At 41.9% G+C, this 21153-nt stretch overlaps 1 protein-coding gene and 1 long non-coding RNA gene across 5 annotated transcripts in view; one reads left to right on the top strand and one right to left on the bottom strand.

The window, feature by feature from the left end:
• Window positions 1–1198: 1198 nt before the first annotated feature.
• Window positions 1199–21153, bottom strand: part of LOC132660158 (uncharacterized) — a 63956-nt gene continuing 44001 nt past the window's right edge. Inside the window, exon 2 of the long non-coding RNA XR_009601422.1 lies at window positions 1199–18624. This is a non-coding gene — a long non-coding RNA (uncharacterized LOC132660158). The remainder of the gene's footprint in view (window positions 18625–21153) is intronic.
• Window positions 18744–21153, top strand: part of UACA (uveal autoantigen with coiled-coil domains and ankyrin repeats) — an 88020-nt gene continuing 85610 nt past the window's right edge. For all 4 annotated transcript variants that reach the window (XM_042252118.2, XM_012180860.5, XM_060418896.1 and 1 more), the window contains exon 1: window positions 18744–19005. In XM_042252118.2, coding sequence (XP_042108052.1) covers window positions 18922–19005 — 84 coding nt within the window. In that variant the 5' untranslated portion in view covers window positions 18744–18921. The remainder of the gene's footprint in view (window positions 19006–21153) is intronic.

The following is a 21153-nucleotide window of genomic DNA, read 5'->3' as shown; positions in this document are numbered from 1 at the left end:
GGGTTGGGAAGATCCCCTGGAGAAGGGGATGGCTACCCACTCCAGTATTCTTGCCTGGAGAATTCCATGGACAGAGGAACCTGGTGGGCTGTAGTCCATGGGGTCACAAAGAGTTAGATACTACTGAGCGACTAACACTTTCAATAACTACCTGCCAGGTCCTGTCTCAAGGTCAAATGGGGAAACTGGGGCACCAATCAAGCCGCTTGTCTGAGGCCTCCCAGCTAGGTAGTGGAAGAGCTGGAGGATAAGTAAGACTCCCACTGCAGAGCCCTCATGTTTCGCCTCAGTGCCAGATGTTTGAGATGAAGAGCAGAAGCCTTGAGTGTTTCCTGGGTTTTGTTCAGCGTGGAATCTGCTGGGAATCTGACCTCCCTGCGGCTGGAGCCTGCCAGTCTTTGGAGCAGCAGAGGGAAGGGACAACCTCTAGTGGAATCACCTGTCCAGCTGGCAACTGGCCTCAGCTGACTCTTGCTGGGCAAGAGTGGCTGGGCATTTGTGGGGATCAGTGAGTTCACCTCCAGTTCTTAGGATAAACAAGCTGCACTGGTTGACCAAGATGTTTGCAAGCGCCGTTTCCATTCAACAGCACAACCCAGATTTAGGTTTCTGAGACCTGCTAAGCAACCACCCCCTTGGATCTTTATCCTTCCTCCTATGTCCTTCCTGCCACCTGTAGTCTAAATTTAGAGATAAGCACAGTAGAGCACCTTCCGGCCTGGGTCACTCTGGCAGGCCCTTGAGCTGCTGACGAGCTGTACTGCACCATCTCTCAGCACCGACGGGGTGGGGAGTGTGTGGGAGCCTCCTGATAATCATCCCGAGAGGGTCTCCTGAGCTAAGGGCTTTCTTGCATTGTTTTCCTTTGATTATACAAATGATATATAGCTTGGAAAAATGCAGAAAAATATAAAGGAACAAAAATTGCATTCCATTTGTTGGGAGGTTTCATTGTTAATATTTTATCCAGGTTTGCTTCTTTATATTTAAATCATATTTTTATTTTGATAATAATAAAACTTATTGATAAAAAGAGATGATTATGAGCAAGGAAGAATCCTAGCCCCCAGAAATACCACTGCTAATATTTTGACATATTAGGTTGGCAAAAAAGTTTGTTTTGGTTTATGTACAATGGTACAAAACAACCAGAATGAACATTTTGGTCAACCCAGTAATTTTTTAAGGCATTTTAAAATTTTTCTTTTTTTTGGCTTACAGAGTTAAAATCATACCATATGATCAATTTTGTCTCCCACCCTCTCTACTTATCTCTTTGCAAAATAAGCAGTCTCCAAGTTTTTATTTCAAAGTCTTTAAAATCAATTGTCAACACAGTATTTCATTGCTTCAATAAACTATGATTTCCTTAACCATATTGACTTCCTTCCATCTCCCTCTTTTGAGGTGGTTTCTGATATTTTGCAACTATAAATTATACAGCTTGATGATGAACATCTTTATGCCTGAATATTTAATGACATTTAGAATTACATTCTTAAGATTGGTATCTCAGGATTATAAGATAAAAGACTATGAATATTCTTAAACACTGTGATCCTTCCTGCCAAAAAGCTTTCCAAAAGACCTGGGTCATCTTTCGTGATCTCCTCCAGTAGTGCAGTCAGCATTTTGATGTGCGTGAAACCAAGTTCAAAGAAAGAGAAAAAGAAATTGGATTCTCTGGCAAATAGTAACCTAAAGGGAAAAGGTCAGAAAGGGAGAAAGTGAAGTATTACCTTTGCAGTGTGTTAATTGTTCAGTCATGTCCAATTCTTTGCAACCCTTTGGACTGTAGCTTTCCAGGCTTTTCTGTCCATGGAATTCTCCAGGCAACAATCCTGGAGAAGAAGATTCAGGGGATTTTCCCGACCCAAGGATCAAACTTGGGTCTCCTGAACTGCAGGCAGATTCTTTACCATCTAAGCCACCAGGAAAGCCCACAGAGAGAACAATTTTCACAAAAAAAGTCATAGGAATGAGACTCTTGGGGCTTTTTCCAGATCGTTTTGGAAAGTCATCTGCTATTCCTTCCATCACTATTTCAGATAACACCCTTGTCCGCTTCTCTCAGGAGAGTGGCACAGCAGTCAGCTCCCCTGTGGACAGATGGCTCTTCCTACCACAGTCACCTTCCAAAAGGCAGAAACTTGCCAACAGAAAGAGACCTGACAAATTCTTTGGTCCAATCCTTCATTTTGTCAGATCAAAGTCTAGACAAATGATGTGACTTTCCCAAGAAGTGATTCACAGTTAGTTTGTTGGAAAATGTTGGACTAGTACCCATATTTCCATCCACAGTTGATGACAAATAAAAGTCATTGTGTTCAGCACAATCTTTGTATATGTGATTCATTGTATACATTTCCCTCATTAAGTTTTGAGGATGTATGTAGTTGTCTACAGTCCTTAGAAGGTACACTTAAAAAAAATTGAAAAAAGTTAAATTTTAAAGCCTCCTGACCGATTGGCATACATTACTAAGGTGAATGATTTCTTATGTCTTTGCAAATTGTCTGGATGCTCTTTAAGTTAACCTGAGGTCCACATCCACCCATGCTCCAATCCACGTGTGTGCTTCCTGCTCTTGAAGTATCATGACCTGTCAGGGAGGGAATTGGAGCATGTAGGTATGAGCCGCTTCTTGTGGCCTTTCTCCTTTCATATGCATCGTTGTTGTTTAGTCATAAGTCATGCCTGACTCTTTTGTGACCCTGTGGACTATAGCTGGCCAGGTTCCTCTGTCCATGGGACTTCTCAGGCAAGAATCCTGGAGTGGGTTCCAATTTCCTTCTCCTGGGGATCTTCCCCACCCAGGAACCAAACCAGTATCTCCTGATTTGGCAGGCAGATTCTTTATCACTGAGCCACGATGGAAGTCTTTCATATACACTGCTGCTGCTGCTGCTGCTGCTGCTAAGTTGCTTCAGTCATGTCCGACTCTGTGCAACCCCATAGACGGCAGCCCACCAGGTTCCCCCGTTCCTGGGATTCTCCAGGCAAGAACACTGGAGTGGGCTGCCATTTCCCTCTCCGATGAATGAAAGTGAAAAGTGAAAATGAAGCTGCTCAGTCATGTCCAACTCGCAGCGACCCCAGGGACTACAGCCCACCAGGCTCCTCCATCCATGGGATTTTCAGGCAAGAGTACTGGAGTGGGGTGCCATTGCCTTCTCCATCATATATACTAGGACACCTGAAATGGGCTGAACCTCAGATATGCCCTTGCTGTTACAAACTTAATCATTATTCAAAGATGAATTTAAATCCCATCTCTTTCAGGTAGAAAAAAGAAATCCTTTGACTCATCCTGGCTAACATGTTCACTTTCTTTTCTAAACTTGGTCTGTCTATACGAGTGGTTTGAACAATCCTATTTGGATATGATCATGTCTCTTTTTTAACTTCAAAAAATCGTTGCATAATCTACATCACAATAATTGTTCTTTCAGTACCTGTTATAAAAATTCATGATGACCAAAGGATAGCATGGCAAACAGTTATGTATTTCGCCAATCGTGATATGTATTTGAAAAGTAAATATATGCACTTTTTGAGATGGGTCTAAGTCATCTTATTAATATGTGGATTTCTGAGGCTTCGTTCAACCCATAAATTACAAGAGACTTGAGGTCCAAAGTTTGGGAATCACTGGTCTACGGATTTATTTGCAATGAATCACAGGTCAAGGGTACTGCTTGTATTGTCACACAGCTCTTCAGGCTGGAGTGTAGCCTTCATTTAGACTGAATCCTCCCTGAGGAAACATGCCTTCCTCTAACATGCCTTTTACATCCAGCATGCTAATGGACCAAGGATCATTAATTGAGCACTAACCATATCCAGGACACTGAACTTGATCCTGTGGGAGATACAAAGTGTAAGATCCAGTTCCTGCCTATGAGGTCTCACAGTTAGTAGAGACAGGACATAATATGTCTCTATAAATGGATTAATGAATGAAGGCTCTGAGGGCAAGGCTTGAGATATAAAGTAACAATTGGATTGCTAAACTCCACAGGCCTATAGGACGAATTGTGGAATGAGTTGAACAAACACTAAAAGGTAGCAGCACAGAAAAGAAGGAAAGTGTGCCAGTGAACAGGAAGGCTTTGTAGAGGAGAGCTCTGAGTGTGAACCTTCAGGTGAGCAGGCCTTGGCTGCTTCCCTCAGCCCTGGAAGGTGCTCAGAGAATCATTTAATGAATGTGCACAAAAAGCACTTTGGGTCATTTATACCTCTACAGATACAAGTGAAATCCTTGTTCTTTTAAAGAACTCCAATGGTGCAGTGACTCATCCGGAATCATACAGCCACTCAGGAACACAGTCAGGACTTGACATCTGGGAGCTGGACTTCAAGGTTAGTGTACTTTCCACTCTCTCCTGTTACCCCTAGAATTCCCTCCCTTTTACCGAACTTTCCAGAACAACGTGTGTAACTTAAGTTTCCCTGAGGCTAACCATTCACACCTCCTCCTTTTTCTAATCTCAGTGCTAGACAGGCGTTTCTTCTCTTGCTATCCAAACGTGCCCCAATTAGAAATTAGAAGCAACTTCTGGGCCCTGGCCAATGCTTCAAAGGGACTGTGTATTGGCATCCACTATGCCAAAGCCATCTTGTAAAAGACAAACTATTAATTACAAAATCTAAACCATTGCTTTGTGGACTATGGGGCTCTCATGAGCATGGTGGAAGATGGGGGTGTTTCTGGAGGGGCCCTCTCCACTGCCATTAGGTTTCACCCACAACAGAGAGAGTTGCCTCCTTTAGGATACCACAAACCAATTAGTTTGGGACCCTTCCAAGTAAACCGTCACCATCTGCTGAATATTCAGGCAGCTTGGGTGATCTGAAAAAACAGTGGGTGGTCACTGGGAGACACAGACAGGACTTACGGCCAAGGATGCTCCAGGCTCAGGAACCTAGAAGGCAAATACCCTTAAGAAATTACCTCCAAATCCCCTGGGCATCTGTGGCCTGACAAGCCATTGGTTTGCCTTGTTCCATTGTGAAGTATTTAGCAAATCCTTTGCTAAGAGGTCTTGGCTTCTCCTAAAGGTACACTTCTCTTGTTTCAGTGATAACTTTCTTTATTACTATCAAAGACTCCTGGGCTTCATACTTTCTCTGTCCTGATCTATCCCAGCAAAGCCTTATTCTCAGAGCCTGAATCCATGAATCCACTCACAAAATGTATCTACTTCGCTGGCTTAGTACAGTGAAGTCACTACTTAAAGACCACTGGGAGATGTGACTTCCTCTGATTCTACTGCCCACTGTGTTACTTGGGCAAGGCGTTTACTTTTCTGGCCCCTCTGCTTTAATCTCCTTACATATAAAGTGAGGGAGTTATATAAAATGATTCTTTTTCATTCTATCTTTGTCATTCAAAGTAGGAGACAGAAACCACACCATACTAGGAACAGGGAAGGTTTCATATAAGGATTTATTGGCTAATAACAAGGAACTAGCAACTCAGGGGTCAAGTAAACTTCTAAGAATACTGGAACCACAGACAGAAGGAACAGCTTAGGGCCTGCCCCAGGGGCTGAGGCAGAGTACCCAAGGAAGGAACACATTTGGAGAATACCCACTCCCAAGGCTGAAATAAAGACCTTATAGCTGTATCCCAACCAATGGCACAGAGATTCACTGGGGTATTACAGAATGGGGCTGACAGGTGAGGGGTACTAGAAAAACTCATCAAGGAGCTGCCTGTCTCACGGAGAAGTCAGCTTGGGTGCTGGTGGAATTCCACAGATGTGCCTGTGGGGCGCTCCTGATACCCACCCGAGGTGAGCATGCCCCCAGCCCCATCCCTTCTCTCTACAAGAAAGCCGCAGGAGGAAGTAGAAAAGAAAACACATCTGGGAATTCCCTGGTGGTCCAGTAGTTAGGACTCCGAGCTTTCCACTGCAGGGAGCTCAAGTTTGATCCCTTGTTGGGGAACGAAGATCTCAAGTAGGATTAAAAAAAATTTTTTTTTAAAGGAAAGAAATCACACTAGAACCAGGAAAAGAAGTCCCTTTCCCCTACTTTCCCACAGTATCTCTCCAGAACCCTCTGTGGTCAAAGCTTCCATCATGCTGTCAGAGAAAGAGGCATGTTTTAGAGGGTCCAGTTTGCTGGGTAATGAAGGGTGAATTTGGAGATGAGAAGCAGTAAGTCAAGAACTGGCACATAATCATTATATAATGTGTGACTCTTTGATTTGTCCAGTTTTTACATTAAAATGTAAGAAAAAAAGTGAATCAGCTGTATTGTACCTAGCCTAGACATGATCTCAGCTTATTTTTGTATGCCTTCCTCAATAGTTAACAAATTGTTTCAGACTGAAACTACTTCTGAGTGAGATGACCTTTGACCTTAACACTCTAAACATGCCACAATCATGTAAGATCTAGAATTTATATATGATTCTAAATATATATCTATAATTGGTCATTAGCTATTAGTTATATCTATGCCAAGGACAGAGGTGGATCTGTGAGCTTCCAGGAGAATGACTACAAGATGTCAAGGCCTTTCATATCCTTCCTGGTGACAGCAAATAACTCAGAGTTATTTGATTAACAGTGAAGTTAATCTCAGACCAGATATTATCAAGAACCAGGTGAACAACAGAAACTGTGATAAAAGCTCATAGGAAGGAAAAAGATCCAAAGACTGAATTGGTCAAGCAAAGGTTGGTGATAGCAGCTGGACTTGAGAAGAATGTTGCACCACGGACAGAAGTTGCACATAAAGTGCAAAGGAAATAGTCCAAGACGTGGCTATAGGTGAGAAACAGCCTAACGCTCCCTCGACCCCGAATTGGCTAGCTTCAGCTTCGAACTGAGCCAGTCCCTTGCCAACAGATGTGTCATGCACGTGGGACAGATACCAGGGATATCAGCATGCAGGACCTCCAGGAGTCACTGAATCTCCTGGGGCCTCTTTGAGGAAACATCATTACATGGACCTCCTCCATCATGTAGATAAACCTGTGGTTCTCATTTCAGTGGGTTGAGTGTATGCTAGTATGGAGGATTTACTGTTCTAATAACTTCTCTGCACATTGTTTAATTGAAATATGGAAAGACCAAGAAGTAAAGCAAACAAATGTCCCAAATAATTGTGATCAACTGTGCAAATACAGTCTTGCCATGTCAGGCTGTTTCGGGTGCCTTAGGTTTCTTTGTTCTCTCAGGAGTGAAGATAGGGTGTGGCTCAGAAGTGTTCTGGCTGTTTTACAAGCTGTGCTCTGTGCGAATGACCGTAGAAAAGCAGCTGTTGACTTCCGTCTGTATCACTTGCACTTAGTCTCCACTGACATTTGCCCTCTTGACCCTCAAGTTTGCTGGCCTGCCTTTCTGAATCCATTCTCTGAAGCCTACCATTCCCTAGGCTCTGTCCTACAGTTTACTCTACATACCTCCTGGGCCTTCTTATCTATTCCTGCGGCTCAGATTATCATTTATATTTGCTGACAACACCTGAGATTGTTATCTTTAGTTCCAGACCAGAATAGCCTCAGTGCTGCTAGATAAGGATGCATTAAAGGCAACTCTAGCTCAGCACCAGAGAAAAGTCTTGAGCCCTTACAATATCCTACTGGAAACTACATGATGTAACTTTTTACTCCACCTTACTTCTCTCAGTTCATATCCATCTCTTGCCCTTTTTCATGTTGTTCCAGTCACGTGGGCACGTTTCACTTTCTGTGCTTTGTCCTTCAGGAACAATGATTAATCGCAAGGAGTCTGAAGAGTGCCTGGCACTTAGAAGGTCCTCAGCAAGTACTGAATGAATGAATGAGTGAATCCATTTTCTCAATCACAAACTCTCATATTGCTTAATTTTTCCTGTTTTTAATCATGCTGTTTGCTATTTCAATTGTTTTTTGAAATGTTTACGTAGAATCTCAATTTTAGACAGCATTGACTAGATTTTTGCTTAAAGTGGACAAGAGAGTGCAGGGCTCCTACAGTACCAGGAACGTTAGCCAAAAAAAACAAAAAAATCTGGGGAACATGTCTGAAAGAAAACTTGATTTTCACCCTAGAGTCTTTTTCAACCCTACACTCTAAGTCCGGCTTGTTCTGACATGAATCAGGAATGAAAGTGGGAAGACATACTTTTGGAATTTCACATAACAGTCACCAATACCTGTGACTTTATAAATGCACCACTTCGGAGAGTATTCATAATCTTAAGCCTGAGACAAGACGGTCAATGAATCCTTTGTTTAAGATGACATTAACCCCCCCCCCCAAAAAAAAGATGACATTAACCTAAATCTTTGTGTGTGAGTTGTTTTCAGACAGAAAACTCAGTTGCTTACATTATCCAATGTCAACACCAACTTCTCAGCACTTATTTGAGGAAGCTGTAGGCCTCAAATTATATAGATATATTAAAACATGGAAAGTGACCACTCTGAATTTCTATATGTGATTATACCTTATGCATTTCAATATTTTGAAAAAAGGACAGAAGATCTGAACGAAATGCAAACACTGGAACAAGATGGTCTCTTACACCTATTCCAAATCCTAGTATCAAAAGTACATAAGAATCAGTGCTCTTATAGTTAGAGATTTCCTTTAATTTTATTCATTTAGCCCATAGAAGGGGTGCTATAATCTCAGAACAAGTGAAATTCTGAGATCTCAAAGTCACCCTTGCTAAACATACCCAAGGAAGCATGAGGTCTGATGGTCCCAGAAAGTCTCTTACTAACTTTTCCAATGGTGTGCTATAACAGCTGATTCTTAAATTTTAAGGAATTTTTACAAGCTGAACTCCATGCTGATGTGAACTCCAAAGTGGGATTCTTTACACTATGGGACTGGGCAATTACTGCAAACCCATTAACCCCACAAGAAAATAAAAAAGCCAACTGTTAAAACATTTTACCAATTCTGCACCACCAGCTGAATCACTTCTTTGACAGACTTTGTAGAATCAACTGGGGTTTCTAAATTCCCATTTATCCATGTTGGACTTTCTGAAGGATTTTAACTTTCTATAGCGAATTGTATACCTTTATAGGTATAGGTCTTTTATTTCAGTTTTGACTTTATAGATTTTCACCCCCCGTGGGCAAATTATTAACAAGCATGAATACATTATTTACTAATAGATTTGGTTTTGCACTCATTTACAACATCTTTTCTAATTATATGGCATGATTAATAATGGCTGACTCTCTGTCTCTCCCATCTCATGGACAGCTTCACCATCTCTCATGTTGATTCAATTTAGCCTTTGTAAGCTTCATATGCATCACTTATAAAACTGAGATAATAATAGTACATGCTGCTCATTTAGTTGTTGGGAGTATTAAAAGAAACAACATAGGTAAAGAACTTAGCACTGTGCTTGGTACATGGTGGTATCTCAATACATCTGACTCATGTAGTAGGCCGCTGGGACTTCCCTGATGACTTAGCAGGTGAAGAATCTGCCTGCAATGCAGGAGACACAGGAGATGCAGGTTAGATCCCTGAGTCAGGAAGATCCCCTGGAGAAGGAAATGGCAAGAATACTCCAGTATTCTTGCCTAAAAAATACCATGGAGAGCAGAGCCTGGTGGGCTATGGTCCAATGGGTTGCAAAGCGTCGGACACGACCGAGCAACTAAACACAAGCACGGTAATAGTATTGAAAATACTTGTATTCTCCTCTGTTTGAAGTATTCAATAGTAGCACTTCGTGTGGCGGGGTATACACACCAAAAGGTGAGATGTGGTCCCTTGGTGGCTCAGTATTTTAACCGATCCCTGCTTTACAGCCTGGGAACCCAAAGTAACCAATATGTGCCGCTTGGTGGTTTAGATATTAGGGGACCCTGTCTGACTGGGTCCCTTTACTAGTAGAAATTTATCAGTTGAATAGTTATTTCATGCTCCCAGAATAACATTGAGGATCTCAGGTCAGGCAGAGAAAATTGACAGTTTGGAGTTAAGACTGAAAGATATTGGCTCTTTCACACCTTCTCATTTCTCCTCAAACTTCCAAAAACCCCATTTCCTCACTGCTCATCTTTCCTTTAACTGATGATCATGATTCATAAGAAAATAGATGCAACCCACTTGAGACCTTCTGATTTTCTTTCCTCTAAATATACCAACCTCTGTGTTGCCTTCCTTCCCATTAATACAGATGATGAGTTCAGGCTTCTGTCTGAGGAATCAGACCCCATTTTCACCTTCTCAAGAACTTAATCCCTATGAACAGCTCCCTTCTCCGTTTCATGGGTCTTTGCTCCTCTCCTGGATCATTCTCCTCCCAGCTTACAGAAAAGCTTTGGTAGCAATAGCTCCTACCGTAAAAAGACTTCTACTGACCTCTTGTTGCCGTCTAGCTATTATTCCCATTTCCCTGCTCCCTTTTACACCATGTGGGTCATAATCTCCACCCCATGACTTTCCATTCTGTCTTGAACCTATTTTAGCCAAATCTGATGGAAATTGTTTTGTCAAGGCTATTCGCACCGTACTTGATGCCAAGCCCAATGGTCTCTCGTCTGTCTTCATGCTTCTCCGTCTTTCAGCACTGTTTGGCAGAGCTGACCTTTGGAAACCCATCCTCTCTTGGCGGCTGCGGCACCACCCTCGGGGGTTCGGCCTGCTCTCTAGCCCTTGTTTCTCAGTCTCCTCCTCCTCACCCTCTCCTCTCTTGGTTTCTAAGTGCTGCAGTATCCATGTTCTTGGCCTTTGGCCCTCTTCTTCCAAAACAGAGCTCATCTGGTCCCATGGCCTTACATTTCATTTATTAGCTTTTAATTTCCAAATCTGTGTCTCCAGCCCCATCTCTCCAGTGAGTTTCACTCTGGCTGTTTAGATTGTCTAGTTAAATACTGTTGTTTAGATTGTCTAGTTAAAGTTCTTTTGGGGTTTTTCCTACGATAGTTCACTCATGGTTTTTCCATAACATCTTATGGGAAAACTCCAAACGAACTTTTTGGCCAAACCAATATATCCCCACTGGGATGCCCAATGGGAAGTTCAAACAGCATGACCAAAAAATAACACTCAAATTAACATTCAAAGTTTCCTCTTGAAACAGAACTCCTGTAGTCATTCCCGCCCAGTAAATGGCATCACCATCCACTTAGTCACTTAATGTCTCCTCTCTGTATCCAGTCTACTAGCAAGTTAGTTCTATCTCTAGACTGTGTTCCAATCCTGTTCATACCCTCCTGCTTTCCTTCTTGGTCATTTATGATCAGTTCTTTCCCCATAAATAGAAAGATATTTTTAGTATATAAAAAAGATCCCATCATCTCTTGCTTAATTAGCTTCCTATTAGAAAACAATCCAAAATCTTACATTGGCCCACAAGGCCTTACTTGTGTTGGCTTCAGCCTGCATCTCCAAACTCATCTTGCTCATATTCTTTCCCCATTATGTGCCAGTCATGCTGGCCTTCCGTGTGTTCCTGCAACACACTAACCTGGACCTCCCCTTGGGCCTTTGCATTTGCTGCTTCCTCTGACTCCACAGTTATACTTTTTTTTTAGTTACGATCTTTTGATGTGGACCATTTTAAAAGTCTTTATTGAATTTGTTACAACATTCTGTTTTATGTTTTGCCTCAAGGCATGTGGGATCTTTGCTCCCCGACCAGGGATGGAACCCATACCCCCTGCATTGAAAGGCGAAGTCTTAACCATTAGACTGCCAGGGAAGTCCTGTCCCTATCTGTACTTGGCAGGCTCCTTTAAGCCTGCTTGAGGATGCTTAATTTGATCTCATCCAAACTTGAGGTCAAATTCACGTCTCCAAGAGACCTTCTTGAGTACCCAATCTGCGGTAACCCCCCTCCTCCCTTATTCTCTTCCTATTTTCCTCATGCACCACTATCTGAATTTATCTTGGTCACTTATTTGTGTGTTTACATTTTCTCCTCCCTTCCACCACTCTTGTGAGAATTAAGCTCCATGAGAGCAAGTCCCTTGTCCACCTTGCTCCCTTTTGTTTCCTCAGCACTGTCTCACACGCCATCTGTGACTAACATTTGCTGAGTGAACGAATGAACATCCTGGATGCTTAACAAAGGTATTTCTAAATACTGCAAGGGCAAACGTAAGTGAGGAGTCTGTCTACCACACTGCTCACTGTTCTGTGTGTGACGCCACACCCATATGAGAAATATATTCCAGAATGCAGCATCTGGGAAACTTGACTTCTATGAAGAACCTGTTGTGCCTCTTTCTTTCCTCATATTAAAGCTGTTACTGATTGTTTCCATTTTTGTTTTGCCCTAGCTGTTAGGAAGGGGAAAGCCAAACTTCAAACCCAGAACAGTGCGACTTCCCTAGTGGTCCAGTGGCTAGCTAAGACTCCATGCCCCCAATGCAAGGGGCCTGGGTTTGATCCCTGGTCAGGAAGTAGAGCCCACATATCACAACTAAGAGTTTGCATGCAACAACTAAAGCTCCTTATGCCACAGTGAAGACCCAGTACAGTCAAATAAATAAATAAACAATAATAATAATGTTAAAAACCAGGCCAGCAATACTAGTTGTTTTAACAGTCCCTTCCTCTGGTTTATTTCCTACTTTTCTTAAGGAAAGTATGGTAGTGAGATTTGTTGAAAAAGTGAGTGTTAGCCTTTCAGTCATGTCTGACACTTTGTGACCCCATGGACTGTAGTCAGCCAACAGCTTCTGTCCATGGAATTCTTCGGGCCAGAATACTGGAGTGGATAACCATTCCCTTCTCCAGGGGATCTTCCTGACCCAGGAATAGAACCTGGGTCTTTTGCATTGCTGGCAGAGCCTTTATCGTTTGAACCATCAGGGAAGTCTTTTATGTCACCTTAATTTCTTTTTGGAGAGAAGTGTGATTTAAATGAAAGCTTTGAAAGTGTGGACATCTAGTGTTTACTTGGAGCAATGAGATATTGGATGGGAGCTTTCTGGCCATAAGGGTTCATGTGGCAGTGTGAACTTTGTTGTTGTTAGGGGTTTGCTGTGATTCATATTTGGGGATTCCCCAAGGTCACTTTAATTAGGATTTACATGGCTAATCAGAGCCCAACCCTTCAGGCATTAAGGGAGTCAGGCTTATTTGTATTTGCTGACTTAATGAACGTCGCTTCAGAGTTATGAGCTGAAAAGTTGATGCGTCTTGAGAGTTTATTATTTTCTTCATGTCTCAGGAGTGGAAGAAAGAGGCCTTTTAGTTTAGCCTTAAAATGCTATGCCTTGATCTTAGGGTAATTTATGAACTACACCCTCCTAAGATTCAAAGGAATAGTTCTTAATTGTTATTTAGGTCTAGGGATGGTTTTGAAGTTTATGTAACATAATATGTAATGCTTCTTAGTATTACAAAATTAAAATGTAACTCTTTGAAGTCCAAAGTGTGTTGATATTTTAATTGATTAGTTATTTTATGTATTTTGCTTGTAGCAACAGCATTCATAAAACAGCAATTACGAAAGCAAAGGATAAATTGATCCAATATTATTAAATATCTTGATGCTTGTAATAAATTGATATCACTGATGTAAAGAATATATATGTGGTTAATTCATGAGGGTATTAGGGTGGACAAATCTCTTTGAATAGTTAAAAGAATGCTTTTAAAACTGCCCTTATTGCTTATGTGCAGGCTGTACACAAGAACTGTATCTTAATTTAAAATTTTCTCAAATAAGCATTGTAATTAAGCATTACTTAGAAATTTGATACAAAATTAAATTTTAATTTTTGATAGTAATTTAAACATTGATGCAAGTAGTTTTGAAGTAAGGGTACAGACAAAAAATTTTTGCAAGCTTTTCTCATATAGGAAGCAAAAGTCTGAGTCATTTGGTAACCAAATCCAAACACACATAATACATAAATCCTATATGATACTGTACAAATAACTGATTTTGAAGATTAACCTTTTGAAATGCAAATTTACATACACTAATATGGTTCAGTTTTTTAATATGAAAATTAGGACTTACATAAAGATTTGTTAATTTGTGAAGCTATTTTATGAAGAATTCCATTTTCAGTTTGCTGACTTTCTGAATAAAGTCACTATTACTTGTTTCAAAAAAAATGGATCCTAAATAATGCTTAAAAATAATAATATAATCTTGTATGTGAAGTATAATGATATAGTATCTAATATATATAATAAGTTGTGTTTACATATAACTTTTTTAGAACATCTATTTATCTACCATTTTGCTGTGACCTTTCTTTCAGCATAACCTAAACCACTATAGTTTTAACTCAATGACTGTAAGATCATTGTTAAACATGTATCATAAAGCCTGGGACCTTTACCAAGCATATTTGAACGTGAGATTTACTTTGACTTATTGTCTGGAATGTTCTTTCATTAGCTTAAGTAGCAAAGATTGGCATGGTATACCAGTAACATAATTTACTAGTAATTATTAAATCAAGAATATCATTTAAACTCTGTAGAGATATTCTTTATTTGCCATATTTTCAATTTAAAAGCAAGAAACTTTTCTATTCCACTTTGACAGTGCTGGAGTCTTGAAAGTTTTTTGGCTCATTGTGAATATCCTGGTGTGCTGGCCAAGATAAGAAAAATCCAGGGTCTGGAATCCAGGAAAGTTTATCATGGAAGTCAGATGCTTACTGGTTCCTGAACCAAATGCCTTGCATTTATCTGGGTTCCAGGTTGAGTAGCCTGTTTTAAAAAAGGCAATCCAGAGCTTCTACCACTCACACCAAGGGCCATCAGTCTCACAGAGAGAGGCCAGTGGTATTTCTGGAGCTTTGTGTAATCAAGACTCGATAATAAAGGCTACTTTTCACCAAAGGAGATGGGTTGGATTTTCTGACTTTAACTCTGACTGATTGCAGAGAAAAAGTTAGGGCTGTTTTTAGGTGTAAGCTCAGTGATGGCAGGGAAGTCTGGTTTTGTTCCTGACAACGCCTCTCCCTGCTTTTTCGCTCCCTCTTTCAGTATTGAAACTAATGACACACTTGATGTGTCATACATGAACGACAGTCTGTAAATGCCAAGGAGGACAGGGAGATGGAAAGCAGTCCTCTTCAGGAGCTAATTGGTAGGCTCAAGCTTGCTACAGCAGGACGCAAAACAGCCCCCAGCAGGAGATTAAAGCGCTTCTGTGAGAGGGGAGCAGCTACCGGCTCTCCCTACTTTTCTTCTTCCCACTCTAGTTTTCCAGGATGGAGTCATTGGAGAGCTTACTAGAAATGCAGATGGTTTCAAAATTAGTGCCAAAGATGACCTATTTATTTTTTTTAAAGCTCTCTTATGCAATGTGTTGTAGTTTTGACTGTGGCAAGAGAAGAGGGTGTGAGAAGTGCCTCAGGTCTCTCATTCCTGGGGCTGCCCTGTAAGCTGTGGGTGGAGATGCCTTTCCTCATGACCCTGTGGCCACACGTGGTTCTGCCACTAATCTGCTTTGGTATCTGAGCTGGGAGCGAATGACTGATGTCCTGGGATTCTCCACGAAATTACTGACTGACTTTGTTGGCAGGGTTCCCTGGGGTTACCAGGGGAGACAGGAAGTTTTGAAAATGAAGCGGGAAGTTGTTGGACATAAAATTCATAAAATTTGTGATTAAAAGTAGATCATTTTAACTGTAAGGTTTTGATTCTCTGTGCTTAATTTGTCTTTGTCATCATGTTGCCATTATCATCACATGGTTATCAACGAGCATCTCCCAACTGAACTCTCTTATCTGCTCTGGCTGGTCCCCAGGGAATCCTCTGCCTTCTTGGTGTTCCCTCTCAGTACACTCACTGAATCTTCTCCCAGCCTTGGCTAGTCTCCCTACATGCAAACTTATTTCCTGATCTTTCCTTCCCTAAATACCACCCACATCTGCACTCTACCATACAGTTTAGTAAGTAGTTGCTCTCCAGTTAAGCTATGTATGTTAGCTTTGTCCCACAGACTAGAATACAAGTTCCTTGACTGCAGAAGCCAAAGAATAGAGGTGGTAAGGAGACTCACTTTCCCCCTTCTGTATTACTTGAGATGTCTTTATATTATGAATGTACAACCTATTAAAATAATTTTAAATGCATTTCCCTTCCAGATCTCATAATTATAAGAAGCAAAATAACAACAAAGAATCACATAGATTCAGCATGGTACCAAATAAATTCCATCTAGATTTGATAAGTGCCTTTTGCTCTGAAGGGGAGATAAAAAATAAATAATAGTGATAATGGTTAAAAAAAAAATCTGTCTGGCTGAATACTAATAAAAGTGCCTTTACTTCATGTGGGGAGCTTCCAGATCAATACAAAAAAGATGTACTGCACATCCAAACCAGTGCTATTTACTTAGCAGCTCTCGAATGGGAAAATGCAGACAACAGCTATCAAGTTTCTAGTCTGGAAAAATCCACAAAGGCCACTGGACACAGACGCCATGGGGACATCATGCAGACAGTTTATAAAAATAACTTGCCCACGCATTTTTGGAAACTGATGTAAGCTGTACTTGTGGCTCTGTCTGCTTCCTTTGCTTTATCCAGTAACAACTGAAAAGAGACCAGTTACTAGGACTCTGAGAACTTAGATGCTCAAGAGACACCCAGCATTCAGCACAGGGAAAGTACCAATCCTGTGTTACATGAATACACACAACAAACTGTAATGCAGTCTAGTAACAAAAAAAAAAAAGCATCAATCTATTCAGAAATATTTATCAAGCACCTGACACATGTGAGCACTCTAGGAAATTCAAACATGTATCAGTTACTCTCTGGGTTTAAGGAGTTTGAAGTCTAGTAGTGAAATAATGCTTGTTCAGAACATATGTGTTAGTATCATCTGAGAAGTTCAATTTAATCACTCTGAAGATGGAGAAATCACTTTCAGTTGAGTGATCAGAAAATGCTCTATTAGAGGGGAGGACACTTGGAATGAATGTTATGAGTTTAAAAAACTTTTTAAATTCGAGGATATATAAAAGTGCACATATCATAAAGACTGCAAGCTAACTGATTCTATACAAACTGAACGCATTAGTTATGTAATCAGCACACTAGTTATATAACCAGATAGACTAGTACAATACTCCAGAAGTTCCCATTGTGTTCTCTTCTGATCATTCTTGGCAGGGGCGGGGGGGGGGGGGCAGTAGAATTTTGTTAGATGAATGTAGACAGAGAGAAAATTACTGGAGGAAGGATTAGCATGCATAAAGATGTGAAAATTAAAGGGCAAGACCCATGTTTGAGGAATGGGCTGAAGAGTTTGCTTAGAGTGTCAGCTGGAGAACAGGGTTGGGTACATATTATACGGCCTTAAATGCCAAGTAAAAGAGTTAAATTTTATTAGCCCTGAAGCTGTTTGAGCATAGGAGAAATATTTTGCAAAATTTTTTGATGATTGGTAGTTCAGAGGTCAGCAACCTCTATTGGAAAGCTTCTATAACATCCAGGTATGAGATAATTTTGGATCTGCAGTGGCAGATGAGGACAGAGATTAACTAGCCATCCACAGACACTATAGAGCCAACAAAACTGAATGACTGTAGATCTTGAGGAAGGAGGTAGAAGAAAACTTACTTCCATAGAACTAATCAAGAGAAAATTTAATAACTTTCTCTTAACGTAAAGTAGTTAACTGTTACTTAGTGTTTTGTTAAGGGTAAACACAGGGATGTTGTCTCTCCAAAACAGTTCTGAAAACCTTCTTACACTATTTGAATAAAATCTTTAGTTATTCTAAGGAAACTCCAAAGAAGCAACTGACCTTTCAGACAAAAAGAGTCCTTTGTTAATGGGAAATGTGGACTGTTTATCTTTTCAAATGGATGAATGCTAGAATAAATATTTTCCTGGGAAAAACTGACTTATTAAATTAAATTTATAATTAAATTTTCTCTTGATTAGTTCTATGGAAGTAAGTTCTATGGAAGACTTCTGAAGATGTCACTATAACAGCAAATTATTGGGTGTTGCTCACCTGCCTGTTTATCCATCCAGATTTCTGGACAGGATGAATTAATTTCATTGTATACTTTCACCTGTAACGTGTTTCTACAAGAAACACCATCATTTTTTTTTGAAAAAAGGACAATTTTTTTTCTTTGACAGCTTTTTATGTATCACTCTGGCCGTGTGGGTCATTTTTGATTAAAGCTCTCCCCCTCCAACTTTCACTCTTACCCTCCAAAGCAGTGGATTCTGGACTCAACAAATAATTATTGAGCACATGACATGTGCTTTGATTTTCTATAACGTTTTCAGTCTGTTCCTAACCCTTCTGTACAACAATTACCTTATTCTTCAAAGTCTGTTTTTTCTTTTTCTTTTTTTCCAGGAGTTTTGGATGCGAGTAGTTGTTTCCAGATACTGGGATCTGTCTAGTGAAACATCAACCGATGTAAAGGAAGTTGTTCTTGGAAGCCGGTGAGTGTGTAGGTGACCAAGAGTCTTTTCTGGGATCAGACGAAGAGAAATTTACTTGGGAAAGAGCACGTGGGTGAGAAGAGGAAGGGAGTCTGGGTAGATGAGAGCTGGTGTAGGCTAGACTCCATGCTCTCTCTAGACCTGACGCTGCATCACCCAGGTAGTCGGGGCGCCCACGGCCTGGAGCTTCTAGAGTCGCTCCACATCGCTGGCTGCTCACCTCCACCGCTTCCCCAGCTGAAGTTCCAAACTTTTTCCTGCGGGGAGAGGAAGGGTGTTATTAAGTTTGAAAGGGAAGTCCCTCCCCCTTCCCGGATTCCTATTGGTTAGAGCCAGCCCCATCCCTACCAGGGTCGTGGGCGGATTGGCTGTGGGAAGGGAGTCCCGCCGCAGGCCCGGAGCCGACGGCCGCCCAGCGGCCCCCAGGTGGCAGGTGGGGCCGGGACCGCCCGCGCCGCCGCCTCCTCCGTGCGTTTCCAGCCGGCGGACTTTAAGGTTCGCGCGCAGGTCCGGGGCGCCGCGCTCGGCGGGAGCGGGACTGCCAGGTCTTGGCCATGAAGAGCCTCAAGTCCCGCCTGAGGAGGCAGGACGCGCCCGGCCCCGCGCCGTCCGGCGCCGCCGCCGCCGCCGTCAGCGCGGTGAGTTCCGTGGCCAGTGCGCGCCCCGAGCGCCCGGCGCTGCCCTCCCGCGAACTGCAGAGCCCGTCTCTGCTCGGCTTTCCCTCAGTGTCCCGCTGGGTCGGCCCCGGCGACTCCTCCTCCCGCCTCAGACCAGGGCTCCGTGTTGGCCCGGAGACCCCGGGGGACCCTCCCCGCCGCTGCCTCCAGGGCTCTCCGGTCCCCTTTCCCCACCCCTCACCCTTAGGTCTCCCAGCCCCTGGCCTTTAGGATCGAATCGTTCCCTCTTCCTCAAGTCGGTGTTTCGGGGTTGTCCACCACCTCGGCCCTTCTCCGGTGACCCCAGTCCCTGCCCTCTCCCCGGCTGACCCCCGCACCCCACGCGCGCTCAGCCCCGGCCCGGCTCTGCTGGGCACAGCGGGCGCCCCTCGGCCCCCGGGCCTGCGGGTCCGGCGGGGGCTTAGCGCCCCACAGTCCAGGTGGGCATGGCAGTGGACCCGGCGTCGCCCCGTCCGGACTCCGGACCTTTCGTGGGTGAGCGCTGCTGGGCTGGGTGGACGCCGTGTGCTGGCCGCTGTCGCGGGGTCACTGGGACTCAGAATCAACACGCAGAAGTTTGATTTCTGAGTGAAGCAGATGCATCTGGCGTAGTTGTAAAGACAAAGCCCCAAATGGGTGGTGATCCTGAAAGTGGTGGTGAAGTTGGGAAGTTGTCTTGTAAGTCTCACCTGTGGGACAGACAGACCCCGGCGGACCTGCATTCGGCGCTGATCCGCAGCCCGGCCTCTGCACCCTAAGACGTTCTCAGGGCCTCTCTTTAGTTGGCAGGAGAACAGAAATGTGGAGAAACAGCCTGACTGCAGATGTTGGGATTTAGATAATTTGGCAAGTAGAAGAATGGCTATATCTTCCACACTATATATTATTGGAATAAACGTTATTTAAAAAGTCTTGAGAGTCAGAAACGTTTATGAGATGTAATGCTCAAACTGCCTGATTGTCTATGTGGAGTCATTAAAACAGATCTTAATAATTTTACATAGGTTTTACCAAATGAGTAAATGCTTTTTTTGAGACTACTCATTAATCTGCTTTGGCTTTTGAGTGAATTCAGAATTATGCCCTTCTCTCCACTTGACTACTTCTAGGATGATTTTACTTGGGCTTAAAGGAAATTGTGGTGACACTTGGCTCTTTACTTCCCAATTGAAAAAAAGAAAGGGGATAGTTTCAGATAGCATGATATTTGATGATTTGATATTGGTTAATATGGCATGAAGTTGTTTAATTAGCCCATAGAAGGGACGATTACTTTCAGATTTTTTAAAGGGAAATAATTGACAGACTAGTGATTTAGTGATATCAGATAACTATACATACACTATACATGAGTTGAAGATTCAGTTTCTTTGTAGTGCAGGTTGTTTTCAGCTTTAACAGTATACTTTTCTAGGATTATTCACAATGTTTTACCCCATTTGGTTTGCACTAAATTTGTACACCTTAATTTTAGCCTGTTTTCTCTTTCAGAGATGCAGAGTATTTAGTTGTTATTGGTATTACCAGCATGCCAGTTTGCATTTTATGCATTCAGCACAGAAAACGCATCTTTCTGAGTGTAAATCTTTTAGCACTTGTTACACTGGGCATTGTTATTTAAAAAAAAAAAAATCATAAAAAATAAAGAGAAATACATGGTATAAAAAAATAGAACCTGCCTGCTTAGGAAAAGTGAACACCTCTCAGTTTTAGCTAAATTTTCAAATACGTTTTATAAAATATTTAAATGAAAATAATAAAACCAAACTAAACACTGATAGAGTTTAATAAAGGAACAGGGGAAATAGATTCTTTCTGCTTTTCAGTCCATAAACCATAAACCCTAATGTCCTGTTTGGTCACGTGTGTATGTATTGTTGTGATTGAGCATTTTAAAAAATCTTTTTGCTTTTAAAGTTATTTAAAAATTTATTTGTTTTTAAATAGATAATGTAGCACATGGCTTAATATTTAAAAGGAACAAAATTATTTACAGCAGAAAGCCCTTCTCCCACCTGTGTACTTCAATTCTTCTGCTTGCCCTCCACCATTCCTCAGAGGCCACTGGTGTTATCAATTGCTTGTATATCCCACCAGAGAGAGTTTAGCAAATACAAGCAAATATTAATA

The sequence above is a fragment of the Ovis aries genome, chromosome 7 (assembly GCF_016772045.2).
Source record: "Ovis aries strain OAR_USU_Benz2616 breed Rambouillet chromosome 7, ARS-UI_Ramb_v3.0, whole genome shotgun sequence".
NCBI lineage: Eukaryota > Metazoa > Chordata > Mammalia > Artiodactyla > Bovidae > Ovis > Ovis aries.
Note: the sequence above shows the minus strand (reverse complement) of the source record. Positions and strands in the feature narration are given on the sequence as shown.